General features: G+C 37.5%; 1 protein-coding gene across 1 annotated transcript in view; it reads right to left on the bottom strand.

Moving 5' to 3' along the window:
- MUC2 (mucin 2, oligomeric mucus/gel-forming) overlaps nucleotides 1-20,173 on the bottom strand; it is a 64,304-nt gene that overhangs the window by 26,363 nt on the left and 17,768 nt on the right. Inside the window, exons 7-26 of the mRNA XM_052810627.1 lie at nucleotides 19,733-19,858; nucleotides 18,902-19,019; nucleotides 18,444-18,582; nucleotides 17,686-17,796; nucleotides 16,598-16,667; nucleotides 13,822-13,959; nucleotides 13,082-13,246; nucleotides 12,383-12,477; nucleotides 11,320-11,446; nucleotides 10,402-10,657; nucleotides 9,467-9,519; nucleotides 9,071-9,180; nucleotides 8,489-8,640; nucleotides 7,889-8,027; nucleotides 7,211-7,321; nucleotides 6,719-6,898; nucleotides 5,444-5,683; nucleotides 4,069-4,225; nucleotides 2,753-2,881; nucleotides 410-557 (exon numbers count right to left, since the gene is read on the bottom strand). Coding sequence (XP_052666587.1) covers nucleotides 410-557; nucleotides 2,753-2,881; nucleotides 4,069-4,225; nucleotides 5,444-5,683; nucleotides 6,719-6,898; nucleotides 7,211-7,321; nucleotides 7,889-8,027; nucleotides 8,489-8,640; nucleotides 9,071-9,180; nucleotides 9,467-9,519; nucleotides 10,402-10,657; nucleotides 11,320-11,446; nucleotides 12,383-12,477; nucleotides 13,082-13,246; nucleotides 13,822-13,959; nucleotides 16,598-16,667; nucleotides 17,686-17,796; nucleotides 18,444-18,582; nucleotides 18,902-19,019; nucleotides 19,733-19,858 — 2,764 coding nt within the window. The remainder of the gene's footprint in view (nucleotides 1-409; nucleotides 558-2,752; nucleotides 2,882-4,068; nucleotides 4,226-5,443; nucleotides 5,684-6,718; nucleotides 6,899-7,210; nucleotides 7,322-7,888; nucleotides 8,028-8,488; nucleotides 8,641-9,070; nucleotides 9,181-9,466; nucleotides 9,520-10,401; nucleotides 10,658-11,319; nucleotides 11,447-12,382; nucleotides 12,478-13,081; nucleotides 13,247-13,821; nucleotides 13,960-16,597; nucleotides 16,668-17,685; nucleotides 17,797-18,443; nucleotides 18,583-18,901; nucleotides 19,020-19,732; nucleotides 19,859-20,173) is intronic.

Below are 20,173 nucleotides of genomic sequence, written 5' to 3'. Positions count from 1 at the left end.
CCCTCTCTTCCCAAAGTTCTGTAAGGACCAAAAGGTTGTCCTAGAGACACACCCAGGTTTCATGCTGTTAAATCTTTTATGACACTTCAAAGAGTATATTTAATGAATTTGCTAATACACTTATTATAACAACACTATCAACCTGAAATCTGGATTTTTATGGGTTTGGAAAATTATGAATGAAAAGTTTAGAATCTATACGTATGGTAAGTGCAGCATTTTTTGAGTTTAAGTCTCAACTGGAATAAACAGCATTGTTCCTCTGATTTGTATAGATAAATGCTAGAAATACCAGCTCTTCAGCTGAAGTTGCATCTCTATTTGCTTGAGGCCCAGTAAAGTAAATGAGGGGCTCAACATACATAAATTCTTTCCTGAATTACTGCAAATGTTTTCACATTTTTTATACCATTTTGTACAGTTCTCTTCTGTGGGTATTTCGCTTCCAGGGGGAACATGAGTTCCATTGATGTAACACCAACATTGATCTTCAGGCACACATTCCTTTGTCTCTTCATTATAAATAGGTTTGTCCTTAGGGCATCTGGGGTAGCAACCTGTTGATGACAGTAGAACAGTATACAGGATGAAGAAAAAGTATAAAGAGTTAACTCAATGATAGGATACATTCTGAAGGTATATGATTCTCACTGAATCAAGCATGAAAGACATTGAAAATTTCCAATACAAATTAATCCTTGGACAATTAGTCTTTCCAAAAGACTTAAATCGAACAGTTTGCATTGATAATACTGCGGTGAGGAGGATTAAGAAAGAGTTTAGTCATGAAACCTAGGGAAGTTGGTTTTTCCTAGTTCAAGATCTTGGAGAAACCCCTAATTTATATTAATTTCTATGGGCAGCTAGTAATTTTAAGACAAAGAAACATCCTGATTTTTCTACAGATATTGAAATGTAATCACTATATCAATAATACTTTTGTGAAGAATGTGGAAGTGGATTTGTTAACAAATAGGTTTTTCACTACATTTATTGGAACACTAGACCTTGTTTATGTGCCTTTAATAGACCAGGTATCTCCATGCCAAACAGATAATTTATCTGCATTTTTCCATACCTCTGGCCAATGACCCAAACCCCACCTGCAAGGGATTAATTGTCTGTCAATTCTCATTGCATTTTTCATGTAAATAAATTTTTAAAAATTTATTGTGTCTGGCTTCCAAATAATCTCTCATAAAATCCAATTCTTAATTAGATAAAGTCCTCTTTATACTGTACTGGAGTTCTAAATAGCCTATTGTCATGGTTTAACCCCAGCCAGCAACTAAGCACCACGCAGCCGCTCACTCACTCCCCCCCCACCCAGTGGGATGGGGGAGAAAATCGGGAAAAGAAGTAAAACTCGTGGGTTGAGATAAGAACTGGGCATGAGAAGCTGAAAAATCCTTGACTTTAGTCTAAACGCTACTTAGCAACAACTGAAAACATCAGTGTTATCAACATTCTTGGCATACTGAACTCCAAACATAGCACCATACCAGCTACTAGGAAGACAATTAACTCTACCCCAGCTGAAACCAGGACACCTATAAACTGAATGACCATGTAATTAACTGGTACTTAAAAGTCACTTCACACTGCCAGACTGTACTAAAGATGTCCTAACACAAGTAAGTGTGCTCTATATTTCCACTGAAGATAAAAAAACAAAAATAATTTAGAAAGATAATTGGATATATAATAATCTGCCTTCTGACACTTTCCAAATCTTTCTAATAATCTAAGACAATCTATTTCAAAACAGAGAGTTAACTTTTGTTTTTTAAAATATTTTTGTTAGGTTTTATGCTGGTTTGGTTTGGTTATCAACAGTTCAAGGATTAAAATAGCAAAGTCAAACTCTGGGCAGTTCTTTCCAATCCCTAAACTGGAAATAACTACTTCCAGTCCAGACCAAAAAGACTGTGTGGCCAAAACCATGGCTGTTTTCTCCAACTTTATCATGTGATAAAACAGAAGATATTTGTAAAGTCATTCGCATTCTTGGATCATTGCAGTCCTCAAAACATGAAATTCCTTTCCAGTTATCAAGCACAAGGACTTTCACCTACTAATATTGTATCTCTACATACTTTGAGGTGTTCAGTGGGATTTAAATGGCTTGTGCATCCCCTAAGTGGGATGGAATGCAGAATAATGTGTTTTAGCCTCACATCTTGGTCTTAAAGCCTAAACAAAAACTACAAATGAAATACACTAAAAATGAAGGTAGCCCCCAGCAGCCTTTTGACACCACTTTGTGGTCTCTGTTAAGAATCCAATACATAGTTGCATCAGTGTGTCTGATATCAAAGATATTTTCCATTGTAAAGATAAGAGGATGCTGCATATTAATAAAGTCAAGATGGATTTGATGCATAAAGAATGATATGATTAAAAAAACCCAACTATCAGTAATTCTCTTCTTTGCCATGTAAAACGTTTTCCTTCTCTTTAAATGCCCTTAGGATGGGATGCAAAATAACAGTGGTGTAAAAATCTTGAATGTTTCAGGATACTGTCCAAGCAGAGACCTAGTTTTGTGGCTTACAGCAATGTAACTATCACCCACTGATGTTAATAAATAATAAATTACATTATAGAAAACATTTATGCAAGACTGGAGACAAATTCAACATAACAGATTTAGGAACATCTTGTCAAGCTGACTGACTATTCCATTTTCATTAAATGATACCTGGGCAGAGTAATATGAAATAAAATTAAAAAATGGCAAGGAATTTATTACCTTCCAGGTATGGTACTGAAAAGTTGGTGCTGACATTATTAATCATCCTGCAGGTTGTGACATTACTGCCACAAGGCTCATAGTGCCAGTCACACTCATTACGAGGGTTGTAGTAGTCACAAAATATCGCTGATGAGAAAAAAAGAGAAGCTGATTAAAAACTTGGTTGCCAAAATGCAGCTCTGATCAGGTCTTTAAAGGTACAAGCTAAATGAATCTACAAGTTAAGACAGCAAAATTTCTTTTGAGGTATAGGACCTGGCCTTTCTTCTACTAAAACATAGGATATCTCAAAATTTGGGGTCAAAACTCCAGGGCCCAAGATCTTCATATTAAACACTCAGGGTGAAAATGTTTGATTCAAATAATAAAAAAATTAAAGAATTCACGTTGATTTTAATTTAAAATTAAGGGTAAATTTCTGAGAGTATTTTTCTTCCCTAGCTACTAGCAAACTCCTAAAAACTCTTGCAGTATATTCAATATAGTTCTACCTTGCTGTATCACATGGGATGAAAGTCACCTCCAGCAGGTCAAGAGCAAGCATATGAGACATTATGGATACAACTTCAAACAGAATTCAGCTTAGATGACTATGGACAGAGGAAGGAGTTTTATAAACTTATATATCAGAGCTGACTGAAATTGATAACTTCTGTTTCACTGAACTTCTTACACTTAAAAACTACAACTAGCCTTAATTCTGAATCAGAATGAATTTTTTAAATTAAAGAAATTTACATTTCTGCCACTTAGAATCTCAAAATTTTGTTTTGAGCACTTTGGGGGGAACTATTAATTTAAATATTATTTTACATTATTTTATGAGGTACTGGTACAAGCATTAACACCACTAATGGACACTGCTTAATATACTCAATACTGACTAGGTTCATCTACAACTTTTGCTATAATCAAATTCTGTATAATTTGAAGAAACAAGAGAGAAGAAAGGTAACAGGAGTTGTAGTTCACCGATTATCAAGCAAACGGAAGGATGATTTGAAACCTAGCCTTAATAAAAAAAAAAAAAAAAGAAAAAAGGAAAACTAGGGAAAAAAAGGAAAATGGGAGAAGAAAAAGGAAAACAAAAAAGAAAAAGGAAAACCGGAAAACAAAAAAAGAAAAAGAAGCCAGACTGAATAAAAGATAATTGAAATATAAAAAATCACTAGTTCTGTTTGTTCCCTGATATGCCGCGAAAATAAATTGCATTCCATAGCCAGCACAACCTTGCAGTGATAGTATTAATGACTTATTTGATAGGCTTTCTGACTGCAGCCAGAGAGATACAGTTGTGTTTAACTGTTACTCACGGCATATATCAGGAGTTCTCCAGAAAACACAGGCCTGAGCCTTGGTACATTCTTGAGCGTATGCAGCAACTGCAGAACAGAAGCACTCACAATCTCCACCACTGTCACAAGAGCAGGCATCATGAACACAGGCTTCATAGAAAGGAATCGGGTCCACCTGTTTGGGAAAGAAATGATGGCCCAGTTCATCTCCAAATTAGTTTTCAAACTAGTAAGCTTGAGAGATCTTTTGACATATGGGAATTGAACTGGGCAGGAATGAGACTGTTTCTAAGAATTATCAAATCACAAACAAACATTACAGGCTTGAAGCCATTTAATGTATTTTGGATAATAATAGACTTAAAGTAATATAGTACCTTCATACTTTGCTATGACGGAAAAAATAAAATAAGAGTCCTTGGCAGTGCCCACATTTTCCAACAGAGTTCCATTTTACTGCTCTCAAAACCAAGCTGGATTGATGCCAATGAAGTCTTATCTTACAGCAAGCTTTGCCGACCAACTGGTGAGCAATATCAGAAAGGCTGCACTTCTCAGCAAATAGGAAGCAGAGAATTTTATGTGTGCCAGTTTTTGGAGTTTATCCAATGAACATTAGCAAAACATTTCCACTTTTTTTGCTTAGGATTGCAAGAAGAGAAACTTAGACTGGATTTTAGCTGCTGAAGGAATCAACATAGAAACACAAGTTAATTAAATTAATAATTCTTTGTGACTTTTCCACTGTGAGTTAAGAACAAACTGTTGTTAATATTACCATACTTCAGGAAAGAGACAAGAAATAGAGAGGAGTGCTCTCTGTGCACTGTGCTCTGGAAGCTGTGGGCCTGACATAGTGTGCGCTATGGCAATTTGGAGGCTCAGTACTAGCAGCTAAGCCCGTCTAAACTGCACGATGTCAGTGGTTTCCAAGAAGATCCCTTCTGTGGGTTGAATATTACAAGGAGCAGTGGTCTCTTCAACAGCCACCTTTCAAGTATAGTATGCATTTCTGTCAGAAGATGGGTCTGATGATCACAAGGCCATTCAGAACTTATGGTATTGACAGTCTCTCAACAAGACACAGTGCAACTGCTGCAGACACAGACCTATTCAGGCTAGATTGATGAAGCTAGCTTGCACAGCAGTAGTAGTGAAACTGTGTGATAAATATGTGCCTGTACAGCTGGGGCTGGCACCACTACTGACACAGTTCCATTGCCACAGATACTCAAACTACTTTGACTAACGGTAGCTGAAATGTAGCTGTACTGAAGACTTAATTGAAGATCACTCGATTTAACCATCTCTTCATTCATTTCTGATGATCTCTCTGCTTCTGCAGTAACAGAAATGCACTGTGCTGTCCCATCACTTACTGCCCTTTACAAACCTTGGAGTGACAAATTTTAAAGACTTCACTCCGGATGATGCTGCATTCTTTCTCTGCCCAGGACTTCCGATGTGGTTTCACATCACAGGGCTTAATCTCTTGTGTGATATCTGGGCACATGGAAGACTGTTTCCAGGAATTCCCAAACTTCAGAGCATTAGTCTCCTGCAGCCCACTCCTTGTTGTAAAGTCATTGTTAGACTTGTCATCAAAGTTCCCACACAGACCACACACTTTGCCCTGGAAAAGAAAATTAAGATATCCACCGCCTTTAAATATACCATGGAAGTGCGGAGACCCTAGTAAAGTGAGACCAAAACATTGACATTGAAAAGGATAACTGACTCTCTGTGTAAATGACATATTTTCATCTTTACTTTCAAATCATTTGTAGAGAAATTAAACCTTTATTTGTCTGTGTACTCAGCAAACTATTCAGCTGCCATGTGTTCCCTCCCTGAAACCAATTATATCTAGTGTATTTCCATGTCTCTGTGGCGGCCCATCATCCAACTTATAACACTAAAGAGTGGTTAAACCTCTTTCAGCTGAGAAGAATTAATTTATTTTCCATTCTTCTCAATTTATCATAACTCAGCTATTAATATAAGCCTGAGGGAATTGCATTCTGCTCAAAACTGTTTTTATTAAAAGCTTCTAACATAATGAGCACCATTTCTTCATCCATGGGAAAAAAATGAAAGGGACTTATTTTTCTCAAAAGAAAGAATTTAGCAATTTACCCACAATAGTGAATTTTTGGTAGTGCTATTTAAGGTACATCAGCCCTCTCAAGCAATAGTATGTCCCTGTTTATACAACCCCACACCTCCTCATTCAGCCCAATGAACTAAATACTCTATAATTCAGCATGTGGATTTTCAGAAATCAGAACCTTCTCCATACATTGCACAGAGAGTTTGGTTTTAACTCAGGGCTGAGATTCCATGCAGGTTTCCAAGTGCATGTACAGTCAGTTTGCATCCCCTAAATTACTTTGGATGCTTGACTCGTAATATTCACAAACTCAGAATGCCTTAGACATTTATCTTTATTGCAATCATATGCTATGCATCCTCTGCAATGCATTGTGATGGACTGTAAGGAACTCCAGTAGCACCCCTGCAAGCTGTGATAGTAATAATGCAAGCTAATCATCAATGTGCAGACGATATAGGAATCAAACACAGAGTCAGAATAAAAGAACATTTATGTTTCCTTATCTCATTTATCTATTCATACTACTACTTCAGAAAAAGACAGACAGGTCCTAACTTTGTAATCAGGGGTCAGCTTGATGAAAACAGTAGTCTTCTTATCCCAGATAAGCATCACGCCATTGCTAGCCTCAATAACAAGGTAGAGGCCTACTGTCCTGTTCCAATAACGCACATCATCACCAATATCTCGCTGAATTTCTTTATAATCTTTGTTCTCCAATTTCAGTTCAGTTTTCTGAAAAATAAAAAGAGAAATATTATAACACTAACTTTTATGGTGAGATAAAATATTAGACACTCATAACAATACAACTCATTCTGAAACAAATAGCTCAAAGTCTGAGATGACTTTCCAAGATGACAGAAAGTGGTGTAGTACCTTTAAGAGAGGTTTCAGTACCCGAGAACCTACACCTTTACAGATTAATTTGATAGGTCCTCTAACCGTTATACTTGTTACAGCTGCTTTTAGGGATGTGGCTTTGGAGCATTACTTTTTTTTAAATACTTGAATACTGATATATGCTCATTGAGTATCATTACTCACCCCTAGAAACATTTTAATAGCCTTTGAGCAGGTGACCCCTGTAGTCCCACAAGGGACATTCTCTGTGATGATACTGAACGAGCCGCTGGAATTTTTGTCACCACAAAAATCCTATTAAAAAAGAAAAAAAATTAGCATAAGAAAATTAGGTAGAATATTTAATTTTTAGTTCAATCTCATAATAATTACAAACATTTAAATCTCTACAATGTATAAATCATTACTGCTGCTTCATATGTGAAATCCTACATACCTATATTTTTACAGATGCACAAACATATACGCATACATCTTTGCATACATATAAACAGTTAATACAGTCTCATGTGTGCCAAAACCTGGGAAACAAGTGGAACAATAAAACAAAAAGAGGAATATATCTTTAAATATAAGTATCTTTGCTTTGGAAACTTTGAATTTTTATTTCTTTCACAACTGATAATGAGCTGTTACTTCTCACTATAAAAGTCCTGTTACATACAATTTATGACCACAGTACCAGAAAAAAAAAAAACATTCACACAGCTTGCCTGCACTGAAAATACAGAATTTACCTTGGCAGAACATGTAAACACCTCAGGAACAGTGATGGCAGGCAACAAAGAATGACAAAATCAAAGAGGAAAGCAGATTTTCAAGGCAATCAGATGCCATTTCAGCCCTCATGATGAGCATTACCTGAGTAGCCACATATTCACAACTCCCATCAAAGTCATAGAATTTTCCATCAAAGGTGATATAATGGCCACTTCCATATATCATACAAGTCCCATAGCACACATCTTCAGTGCAGCTCCAAAGCCCTTTTTGGCAGGTACTAGAAGAGAGCAGAAGAGTTGAATTTTCAGATCTCACCAAGAGTGTGCTGTTTGGAAAACTGCAGAACAAACCAAGCAGCTACCTGATACAACGTGATAATGTGCACAATACCCATTTCAGCGTTACAGTGTCTTATGTCTCAACTTCAATAGTTTAGCCTGTTTTTAAGCCTCTAACATGATTTTCAACTCTGGCCAGCTACACTTTTTAGATCTGATAGCATTTATATTTAAAAAATGAGTGCGCTTTCCCAATAAGAGATGCCTACTGAAAACAGAGGTAGCTATTACCCCAATATTGACAGCACAATCTGTATTTCCTCAGATAGCAGAAAGTATGCCTGAAAATAAAGGTTTATACTTGCAGCTATCCCAGCCACTGTAGTACATAAGCCTAGACATGACTATCAATTGACCGTATAGAATACATTCTGGAAGAGAGTTCAAAATTATGACTTACCAGGTGTTGCAGTCCACTGTTATCTTCTGTCCCGGAGAATACCACTGGTTGTTATGAATGCATGGGCAGTCCTTCTCCTCAACACAGCCCCCTTTCCCATCATCAAAAAGACCTTCAGGACACACACAGCCTGAGACACACTCTGCCTGGAACTAAGGAATATAAGGAGAAATTGTTACTTTATGAAAAAACACTGCATTTTTCTTCCAATTCTTCTTAAGCACTCTGGTAAAAACTGCATTTATAACCAAACAGCCTAGTATTGATTAGTTTTATAAGGTTTTTCTTTCCAGGTTTCTAAAGTTTTTCTTTTCTTTTTTGGTTGTCTAAGAACCCAAACCATGTACCTTCACTTGGCAGGTACAACTCTACTGAAGACATAGTAAAAAGAAAAAGGAGAGGGAAACCGTAAGAGGAATCATCATGAAATTGGCAAGAGAGTAATACTGGGGAGGAAAGAAAGGAAGACCAAACCAAAAAGAAATAAAGTGGTAGTTACAACTGCATTTTCTGTGTTGCACTGTGTCATTTAAAGAATACAGAATAAAGGAAACATGACATGGAGAAAAATTGAATACATACATGATCAGTTCGAGGAGTATGACAGCTAAGCTGTAGAGGCGTTTGCGAAGTCCACTTTGGGGATGCGTTGCAGTCAAAGTACATCTTATTAGAAGAACATTCTGTTGTACCTGAAAGGTACATTGTTGGTTTAGATGAATCGAGAAAAGGCAAAAGAAATGTGTGTGAAAGGTGGTAGTTACTGAGACGGAAATCTCAGGGTATGACTATCCTTATGGAAAAAAAAGAGGCTCAGTGAAGACAGAACAAAGTGAAAATGCATAAACGTTTCACATAAAGAGAAAAAAAGACCCACACAAACCAAATAAGTGGAGAATTCAAATTGAAAGTGTAGGTTTGGGTTTGGAGGTTGGGTTATGGTTTTTGTTTTATTATATTTTATAGTATGTCACTTACTTTTAATTTTTATTGTCACTGAAGTACACTGGACCTTTGCATTTCGGCAAACACTAGAAAAGAAATGAAGTAAGCAGAAACCAAAAAAAAAGTAAGCTCAGTGTCTTCGATTTAAATCTAAGGATTTGTTTATATAAATTTGAGAGTATTTATCAGAGATGTCCTGTGATATTTCAAGGTGAACTCTGTTGAAGCTCACTCACGAAATTTCACTTGGAGAAAAAGTGCAGCAAGATCTTAGGCATAATGCACAGAAAGGTTATGTTTTAAGGAATTACAGGTATTCTAGTAATCCTCAATACTGTGCTTTTTGCTTACTCAGGAAACAGATAGTCATGATAATTTAAATTAAAGCCTTCATTTGGATACACAGTATATTTTCATGCCTATTCAACTCATATGCTGCAAAGTTGTTGGCCTGTATGTTTCATCTGCCAGATGAGAGAAGGAAGTATTTCACAGTTTGCACTAATGATTCATGCAGCAGTTGTCAGAGTTCATGATAAAAAATACCAGAATCGTGAAAGTTGCTTTCAAAAGCCTATGCTACAGTAAATACATATCAAGCAGACCTTCCTCCAGTGGAAAACACAAGCAATCTGTCTCTGACAGAAAAGGAAACAGCAACATAACACTATAGCTGGCCTTTTATCTTCCTTTTACCCCTCTGCTAAACAAAGCCCGGTTAACAGTGCAGCTTCAGAGTAACGTTTATCTGTGAAGGCCAGTACTCACACCTCCAAACAAAGCTGCATTTCTCAATTATTAATAAATTACATTACCACAGGGTGATGCTTTGCTCAGCATGAAGATGGTGTGAAACATATGACAAATGTTCATTAAAACACCAAAAATAAGCTAAGCAGTTAACACCTCATAAGCAAATTTTAAAAGGGCTTTTATCCCCACAAACAAGAAGCCACGATAAAACGTACCAACGTTCTCCATCTTTTGTGACATATTCCCCAGGTTCCAGGTATGATCCCTTGTAATAACATGGGCACTTGGAGATGGGCACACAGGTATCTTGGTTATCCAAGTATGTATTATATGGGCAGCCACAGCCATCCATGGGAGGAAAGTCTTGCAAGCAATGCTTTTCACCATCAGCAAGGGAACGACAGGTTTGCTGGCACATTGTAAGATTGTAAAGGAAGATTTGATTTCCTGGGCAAGCAGACACTTCACTAGCTGGAGGGAAAACAAACAAACTGATAAATAAGAGATGCAGGATGGAGCATTTAACCTTGACGTTTCCGTTTTGGTTTCTTTGGCTGTGCAGCATGTAATGGTAAAAATACTCCCTTAGATTTTATTAAAGTACAAAAACATCATAAGTCACAAGTAATGCTAGCCTAACTTTGTTTACCAGTTGAAGACTTCTTTTTACCTGCTACTAATAGTTTCTATTTTCATACCTGTATTTGTTTCACATTCTGATAATCAGAGAGACAGCACAAAGTAATAAAATCCTAGTCTCAACAATGCCGTACTGTTGATGAAAAGCGAGCACAATGATAAACAAAGACACTGATAAGCAAAGACAATGTAAAAGCCATGATGGCTTGATTCCATTAGTCAAAGATAGAAACAGTATTATTATTTAAACTGGGGAAAGAAGGTGAAAGTGAAAAATATTGCTTTCTTTTTTTAAATGTCATGAACAAATGACAGCTAAAGAATATAACATGAATTAGTAAACATTATAAGCACTGTCTCTTTTAAGTCCATTAGAAATTTCTAAGATACTCCAAATCCCTTAACAATGAGATCACTGACAGCCAAATTCGGAGAGAACCCACTTATTTCTTGTGGCTAATTAATTCCACAGGGATTACAGTTCCACTACTTACTGCAAACATTTTTTCTCCAGCCTCCCAGTATGATCCCTTTGAAAGCACAGGCTCTCGAGTAAGAGGACAGGGCAGCACACAAGCATTCTTCATTGTCTTCGCAGAGGCAGGTGTCATATTTACATTTCTGAAAAAAGAACAAAAGGGTCAGTAAGCCCACAGGAAACCAATGGGCAATTGCAACTCAGTTGCTATGAAATATCCTGTGTCCTTTTTCTGACATTGTTTTTATTAATTCCCTCAATCACAGAACAATGGAAGGAATGGACAAAGACCACAGACTGGAAGTGCTGCATCATTTCATACACAATGAAAATGTTTGGATCCTTGTCCTAACCTAAGCCAAGCCTCTGGAACCTTTAAAAAGTAGCCAGCCTCCTAACAACACCTTTCTTAAAGGTTTTTGATACCATTCTTTCTCAGTTATAACTTAGAAATGCAGTGATCCATAAAAAATAAAAAATCATAATGGCAAAATATTAATCAGATCTATGAAGTTCTTCACAAAATTTGAGCTCAGACTGAGTTCCAGGTATGAGCAAACACTTAGGAATTCCATCTTTTTTGCTCAGGTAAGCCTCACTTACCACTCAACAGTGATTAGCACAGGGGAAAAAGAAACCATGGAGATTGTGGCATGAAAATTATTTGGTGTTACATTCTAAGCAATACAGGAAACTTAATAAATATTTACTTTTCTTTTTTTTCTGACTTAATAGCAAGTACTGTGTAAGGGTAGACTTAAAATTTCTGTGCTCACCTGCATCTCTTGAATCTTCTTTCCAGTTCAATTATCCAATCCAATAAAAATGTACATTAAAGATGAAACATAAGAAACCAGAAGAACAAATTTACCTTTTTCTTCAGCAGCACTCCTTAAGAATCTCATCATAGGAGATACTTTGGATGCATGCTATGCTACCTCAGTTAATCACTGCAAAAACTTCACCAGCTCTTATGGGCAAGATACTGAATAATGTCTTAAACGTTTGAATAATGATAAATGTCTACAGTCATCCGTCTGAAATAAAGCAGTACTAAAAAGAGTGCAGGATTACAATACCTTATAATATTCTGAAGGGTCAATGATTAAGTGACATCTTGCAAAAGGACCCTCTGAGTTTTTCAGCAAAGAACACCAATGCTCAGCATAATTTGCTGCAAGAAAAGGAGAAAAATGAAAGTATATAATTATATTCATTACATTCACTTATTTTCCTTGTGCAACGTCTAGTTACGTTGTCACATAAATGCAATACAACAATACAAATGAGAGAACTGTGTGCACTTTGGGGAGTGGAGAAACTACATGCAATCACTGTACATACATTTCTATTCTCTGATTCAGTTATCTAGTGGTAGACACAATCACAAATCGAAAATCATATCTTACTGCTGCAACTTGTCTTCGTAGAATTGTGACAGCCCTTTCCATTTGGGGACCATAAAGCTAAGTTAAACATAGGGATAAATAATACTATGAAATACAAGCTGCCTTTGCAGATAATATAAATTAATGACCTTGCTTCCATATCTTCCAGCTCAGGATTCCTCTACAGTGGCCCCCTAAAATTTCACTTCAATTTGATGGGAAATCAGTGCTTGTATGTATACATACTTGCAGAAATTAATTATTAAATTGGCAGTCCTCTAAAAAAACTTCAATTCCACACTACAACTCTTACACGCCTGTTGTAGTAATATACCCCAAATGCTGTTCCTTCTGGCAGAAGCCAATCATCTGACTTATTAGTGTGCTTACCACTTTCGGTGCTGAGACTGCAGGGGTCTTCCAGCTTTTCTACCTGGTCTATACAGGTGGACTGAGCTTTCCATGTGTTAGCAAAGGCAGATCCTGTAGCTTCTACCAGCCCACTTGTTGTTTTAAAGTCATCACCTTCCATTCCGTTAAAGTTTCCACAAAGACCTATTGAAAAAGAAGGTTAAAGTTTTACCTAATTGTTACTCATTCTTATTCTAAAAGGTCAAAGGGAAAGGGACAACTGATCACAAACATTAGAAACAGAAGTTCCTACAGCTAATTATTCCACCTCAGTATTAATGCATACTGTAAGTACTGAAGATTTAGGAGCTCTATTTTAAATATCTAACCTCTTGAGAAGAATAGTCTTAAGATATCTCTGCCTCAGGAGATCACCACCCTAACCTGTATTTTTTATGCTTTCTGATGATATTAAAACCACAAAATGCACCAAAAGCCTGGTTTTGTGGATAGTTAGAGATTAAACTGAATACAAAGGTAAGGAATACTCTAAGAAACATGCAGGTGCTGGCACCGGAGTGATAGGTCACTTCAATATGAAATAATAAAAATGTATTTCTAGTTTGCTTGAGCCAATTCTCTTCCAATGTTTTGATTTCTGCTTTTAGTTTCCTCCTCTTGAATCAATAAGCAGCACAAATTATTGCTCTTGTAAAGAATACATGACTCTTCGGCTATGGAACAGCATGGCTTTTCTTCCCATTTGAATAGACACTTGCCTTGAAGTTTTCCTTGAACTGATTGATCCACAGTCACAAACAGCTGCATGACTGGAAACAACTGAATCTGCAGCTGAAACCCAAAAGAAGTTTGTGCAACAAGGTAGTAGGAAGATGGCTTGAATACTGAGAAGCTGGCTGAAAAACAAAACATGAACTGTGCAGTAAACACACACATAGGCTGCTGAAAGAAAGATGACTTCTTAGATTTTAAGGTATCACCTGCCATGAAAACTCTGAGATCAGGATCATATTAATAATTTTTTTTCCTCTAAAAATTGTTGACCAACTTGATACAATGCTGGTCCCCTCTAACTTTACAACTTGATTACCTACAATGACTCATCTTTGGGATCAGAACCAAATTCAGATTTTCTGCAATATAGCTTCAATACTAATTCATTAATGCTACGTAATCTGAAGAGCAAGAGATTTTCTTAGAAAGTATTATCCCAGCACTGTTGCATACAATAAGTAATAGGCGTGTCTCTACAAGCCAATACATAGCTAAATACTACTACTAATAAAATGTTAGATGCTTATACATGAGTTAATCAAGCCATTATAGAAAAATCAGCAGAACTGACATACAAAATCAGCATGGTGGAGGAACCGGGCTTCCTAATTAGAATTATAGAATTATAGAATATATTGAGTTGGATGGGACCTGTAAGGATCATCAAGCCCAACTTCCTGCTCCTCGCAGGACTACCTAAAACTAGACCATATGACTAAGACTGTCAGCCAGATGCTCCTTGAAGTCTGACAGGCTTGGTGCCGTGACCACTTCCCTGGGGAGCCTGTTCCAGTGACTGACCACCTGCTCAGTGAAGAACCTTTTCCTAATGTCCAATCTGAACTTCCCCTGATGCAGCTTCATACCATTTCCTCGTGTCCTATCAGCGGTCACCAGAGAGAGGAGATCAGCACCTCCTCCTCTGCTGCTCCTCTTGAGGAAGTTGTAGACTGCGATGAGGTCACCCCTCAGCCTTCTTTTCTCTAAACTGAGCAAATCAGGTGACCTCAGGTGCTCCTCACAAGTCTTGCCCTTGAGACCTTTCACGATCTTGGTCGCCCTCCTCTGGACACACTATAATAGTTTGATGTCCTTATAGTGAGGTGCCCAAAACTGCACACAGTACTCAAGATGGGGCTGCACCAGTGCAGTGCAGAGTAGGACAATCACCTCCCTCGACTGGCTAGCTATGTTGTGCTTGATGCACCCCAGGACAGGTTGGCCCTTTCGGCTGCCAGGTTATGTTGACTCATATTCAACTTGCCATTGACCCAACCCCCCAGATCTCTTTCTGCAGGGCTGCTCTCCAGCCTCTCATCCTCCAGTTTGTATGTATAACCAGGATTACCCCATCCCAGCTGGAGAATCCTGAACTTGCTCTTGTTAAATTTCATACTGTTGGTGATTGTCCAGCTCTCTAGTCTATCCAGATGTCTCTACCCTCAAGGGAGTCCACAGCTCCTCCTAATTTAGTATTATTGGCAAACTTACTTAATGTACATTCAACTCCTGCATCCAGATCATTTATAAAAACATAAAAGAGCACTGGCCCTAAAATTGAGTCCTGGGGAGCCCCACTGGTGACAGGCCACCAGCCTGATGTAATCTCATTTACTATAACTCTTTGAGCCTGACCCGTCAGCCAATTGTCCACCCAATGTATTATGGACTTGTCTAGCTGTATGCTGGACATTTTGTCCAGAAGGATACTCTGAGAGACAGCATCAAAAGCTTTGCTAAAGTCCAAAAAACAACTACTGCCTAACCAATTTCTTATAGCAAATTTGTTATTATATACTCTATTTATCTATTTAATCTACTTATTAGATGATCTATTTTATTGCTTAGAGCACTTTAACTTCTCTAAACTTTCAGCTACACACTGTAATTGTTTTTGCACAAGCATTCATGAACATATCATCCCATGAATACTTGTCCTTTCAGATAAAGAATTACTTTCTTGCAAGTAACTTGCCATCTGCAGATAGGCCAGTAAATAAGCAGCAACACATACTGTTGTCAGTGTGCTTGCCTGAACATACCTAAAAAGGATTGATAAAGAGAAATTCTACATTCCTTTCAAAAGTTACTCTGAGACCTCACAGCTGCTGTCTGATAGTGACCTTCCACAAGAAGTTAGGCTCCTAAATTAGGTGATCTGAGTAAGCCTCTGAAAGTGTCTGTCTAAATCCACTGGTTACATAAAAAGATGCTGATGTCTCAAGTGAGCTGGGAAGATTACAGGGTGCTACACAGTACATCCTTCTTTCCTGCCTTGGTTGACCAGAAAATACAGCAGTTACCTTCTGTCAGGCTTTCTTCCCACAGGAAAAAAAGAAAAGCATGGTGAAGAAGTGTGGTGGGGTAGACATGCCTGAGCCTCACCAGGACTGAGAGCCAGGACATGCCCACACCATGCAGCCAGACTTGGAAAGTGCTAAATACCCCTCTTTATAGGCAGGTTAAGTTATCTGCTTTAAATTTAAGCCATGACAATTCCTCTTTCCCAAGCTACATGCTGAAGTATATTCAAGATGTATGAAAAAATTGAAGGGACATTTTTCTCAATTATCCGCTGCATACAGAGTCAGTCTGGCCATGAAATTCTCAGTGACAACTATTAAATCACATTCATCCCCAAGTTATTCCAAAATCCGAACAAATTTCATATGCCTATCTTCACTTTTGCCTCTGAAAAAATACACCCTCACATGAGAATTCAGGTGTGTGACACATGGTACACAAGCCTATGTCCCTTACCTGACACATGGGGCACGTTCACTGTCATCTCATTCAGTAACACACTGCCATCTGATCTGAAAACCACCACCTGTATAACAGCAAGTAGAACCAATGAGGTTCCAGGTACTGAGAGGAAAAGTAATTAATAAAAAAAAAAATTTAAGAGGGGAAACATTTTGCACATTTAGACTGTCACTAGAACTTAAAATCTTTGAAAGGAAGAATCAGTCTGAAAATGGAACGTGGCAGCAGACCTGTAGAATTCAAGTAAGGTTTCATCTTGCTATTCAGTGTTTCACTTACACCTGCCTACAACGATTTATAACAGTAATGATATGCAAAGCTTGTTTATATTGGGCACCTTGTTTTCAGCAAGTAAAAGAAAATATTGGGCCTTCAGGATCTATAGTAAGCTCCTATTCCCTATGAATGCATGTGCCACAGTTTCAGTGTAATGGTTTAGTATGATTCTGGCACGGTAAGAAAGCGGTTTGTTAAACTTCCTCATAAAATGCTAGTCTGCACATACAGAAACATAAAATGATGGGTTTCTGATTTGGTTTGGTTTTGTTCTAGTTATGCTGGCAAGGACATGGAAGACCAGAAACATGGGAGGAAAATTATGTGTACATGTATGTAAAATTATGTATAAATACAGTCTAGATATTCCCAAAACCAAACAGAATACTAAAGTGAATGAAAATATAAATATTTAAGAAGGTTGGATTGTATCAACATTCAAGGATGGGGTCTCTTCTGAAAAAGACTCAATTAGATCTATAAAATTATATCTGAATAAAGTAAAATACTGTGAGGGGAGGAAGAATGGTACTCCTACTTCCAGCCATCCTGGAATACAGTGAGAATAATCATATAGCACAGAGCAGAGAAGGAAAGAGGGGAAAATGTTAGCTTATTTGAATCTCACCTTTTGTTCAGTTTAGGTCTATTTTGAGTTCTCAAGGCAGAAGCCCGAGTTGTTTTTCAGCCTGGCTGAGGTGCCTTATGTATCCACAATAGTGACTCCAGAAGAATTACTTATTGCTCCACAGTAAAGGAAATACGTTGATTTTCAACATATCTAGCAGAACCCACAGAACACTTACATTTTTTTTGTGATCTACTAACAGCACAACAGTCTTCAAACAGGTCTGCCTGTCTGTGGAGCCACAGGGAGACAGCTCTGCCAGGAGAGCATGACTGTCATTTACAGTACCCTACAATCACAGTGAAATAGATGTCCATTAGTCCAATCAAAAATCTCACAAGATGATTTCCAAAACAAAGACTGAAGTAATCAGTTACAATAACAATTACTACAGAACTTAGCTATTAAGAGCACCATTTCAGCAGTGGTGCTAGAAGCTGAACCATCTTTCAAACAAGTTCGGTGGTATGGTTTCTAGTTCAACAAGATCTTTGTCATTTTCTAGAAGAACAGGCACCAGATATTTTAGGGACAGATAAATGAAATAGCTGCCTAGCTCCTTTCCCTAGCTGACTTTGACACTCAGACACAGAAACAGCTATTACAGATCTGGCTGAGAGCTTCTAATCCTGAGAACTACTAATTTTTGCAGTCTACCTATCCATGCAGCCAGAGTGATCCTTTGACTTCTTATACATGAAGGACTCCACTGAATAATGAAAGTATACGTAGTCTACTAAGTTAACCACCCATTGCAGTAAGTGCCCAACTCCCTCCTAGGGCTATTACAGCCCATCCTGAATTTTCCAGTACAGCTTTTAGCATTTCTGCTTCCCTCATCCCATAAAGATGGAATAAAACAACAATTCACAACTGTTACATATCAGCACAAAGACACTTGTATTTACAAGAGAAAAGCCCTCCAGTACACAGTACCTTGGCCAACACATAGTAGCAGTCTCCATGGAAGGTGTATTTCTTCCCATCAAAGGTGGTAATATGGGAACCTCCTTCCACTGAACATGTGCCTGGACAGGGTAAATCTTTGCACATCCATCTGCCTGAATCACAGGTGCTATAAACAAATAATTAAAAAAATGCTTGTAGATATTACAGGACCTGAGAGCACTGAAAGTATCTGTATACCTCGCAAACAGCAAGATATCCCCAGGTGTTTTAAAACTGTATCTTTGACCATTTCCTTAAGATTTTCCCTCTGCCAAATGCCACAGATACAAGAAAACTTTTCAGACAATTGGCTGTATAGACATGCAACATAAACGTTAAGTTCAGAATGTTTTCAGGAAGCCTCCTATGACTAAATGGAAGATTGAAAAATGCAGATCCATTTACAATCATTCAAAGAAAGGTGTATAAACAACCATGATCCTTACCATTCTTCACATTCATTGGTAATGCTTTCTCCAGGTGAATACTCCTTTCCATGGAGTTTGCAGTGGCACTGGCTAGCAAGTATGCAACCTTTTTCAGTAATATCATCATACACAGTTCCTGTAAAGTACAACAGTAAACTATTCCAGCTCTTTCTGAAATTGGCTATTTCCACAGAGGAGAAACTCTCAGAGGAGGCATGCTCTCAACTTGACACAGAAAACAGAGGCTGAGATTATGAAAACTGTGAAGAATACTGTTTCTAATTTTTGTAATGTAAGACACATGGAAAACACTTTTATCTAGCTTTGAAAACCTACGTCTATCCATTTATATAACTATACAGAGATAAAAAGCTTAATATAAGTATACAAGAACAATCTCAGAATTTTACATGTTTAGATTTTCAGTCCTTCTGGCATACTCTGTAGACTATCATTGTAATCTTTTTTCCTAAGGTTGACAGCAAGTCTGAGAATTTCATTCACTGACCCTCGTATCACTCTCTGGGAAAATGATGTCCATTGTCTCAGCATTATTCAACCTAAAAAGCATGATTTTGTACATATTAGCAGAATTCCATTTGTTGAGAGGTAAAAAGCAGATTTCTTACCTGTCATTGTGTTAATATAACTATAAAATCATTTATTAATTAACCAATTATGACCTCCTTTTTTAAAAACCTTATAATTATGTTCCCCTAGGGGGGGAAATAATGAGTAGCAGTACTAATTTTTAAGATATAATTTGACTACATTTAATATTTTAGCTATAACCTCCTTTGCCAGAGCTCTTGGTATTGTTCCATATACAATAGCTAGAATAACACTTGCCTTCAGGGCAGAAACAACCATCCATGTAGTGTTCCTCACAAAGGCTGCTGATCTCCAAGTGTGAGCAAGTATCCATGCAGGGTGAGCTGCTTTCTCTATAGATCATGGTATCAGGACAGGTCTTGGCTGAAAGAATGAGAAAGTCACCACCAGTTATTTGAGTGTAAAGTCCATCATTCCTCAGAAATCACAGATCATATCCCCTACTCCCCTCAAGTCAGTGGTGTCCTAAGCCAGACTCCATCTGGCAAAGCATGTTTGTCTGTTTCTGAACTGCTTTCCCTGCTTTTTATATTTTCTTCTTTCGGTCTCAAATAGATCAAATTATCCCAGACATCTGCAGCATCAGACCTCACAGTTTTTTAAGGAAACAGAATTTCTACTTGCTGAAAAACATTTCCTAATAACAAGGGTAATAGAAGAAGAAAACAGGAAGAACAT

Source organism: Harpia harpyja, chromosome 16 (assembly GCF_026419915.1).
Source record: "Harpia harpyja isolate bHarHar1 chromosome 16, bHarHar1 primary haplotype, whole genome shotgun sequence".
NCBI classification, from domain to species: domain Eukaryota; kingdom Metazoa; phylum Chordata; class Aves; order Accipitriformes; family Accipitridae; genus Harpia; species Harpia harpyja.
This window is presented reverse-complemented; position numbering and strand designations above follow the sequence as displayed.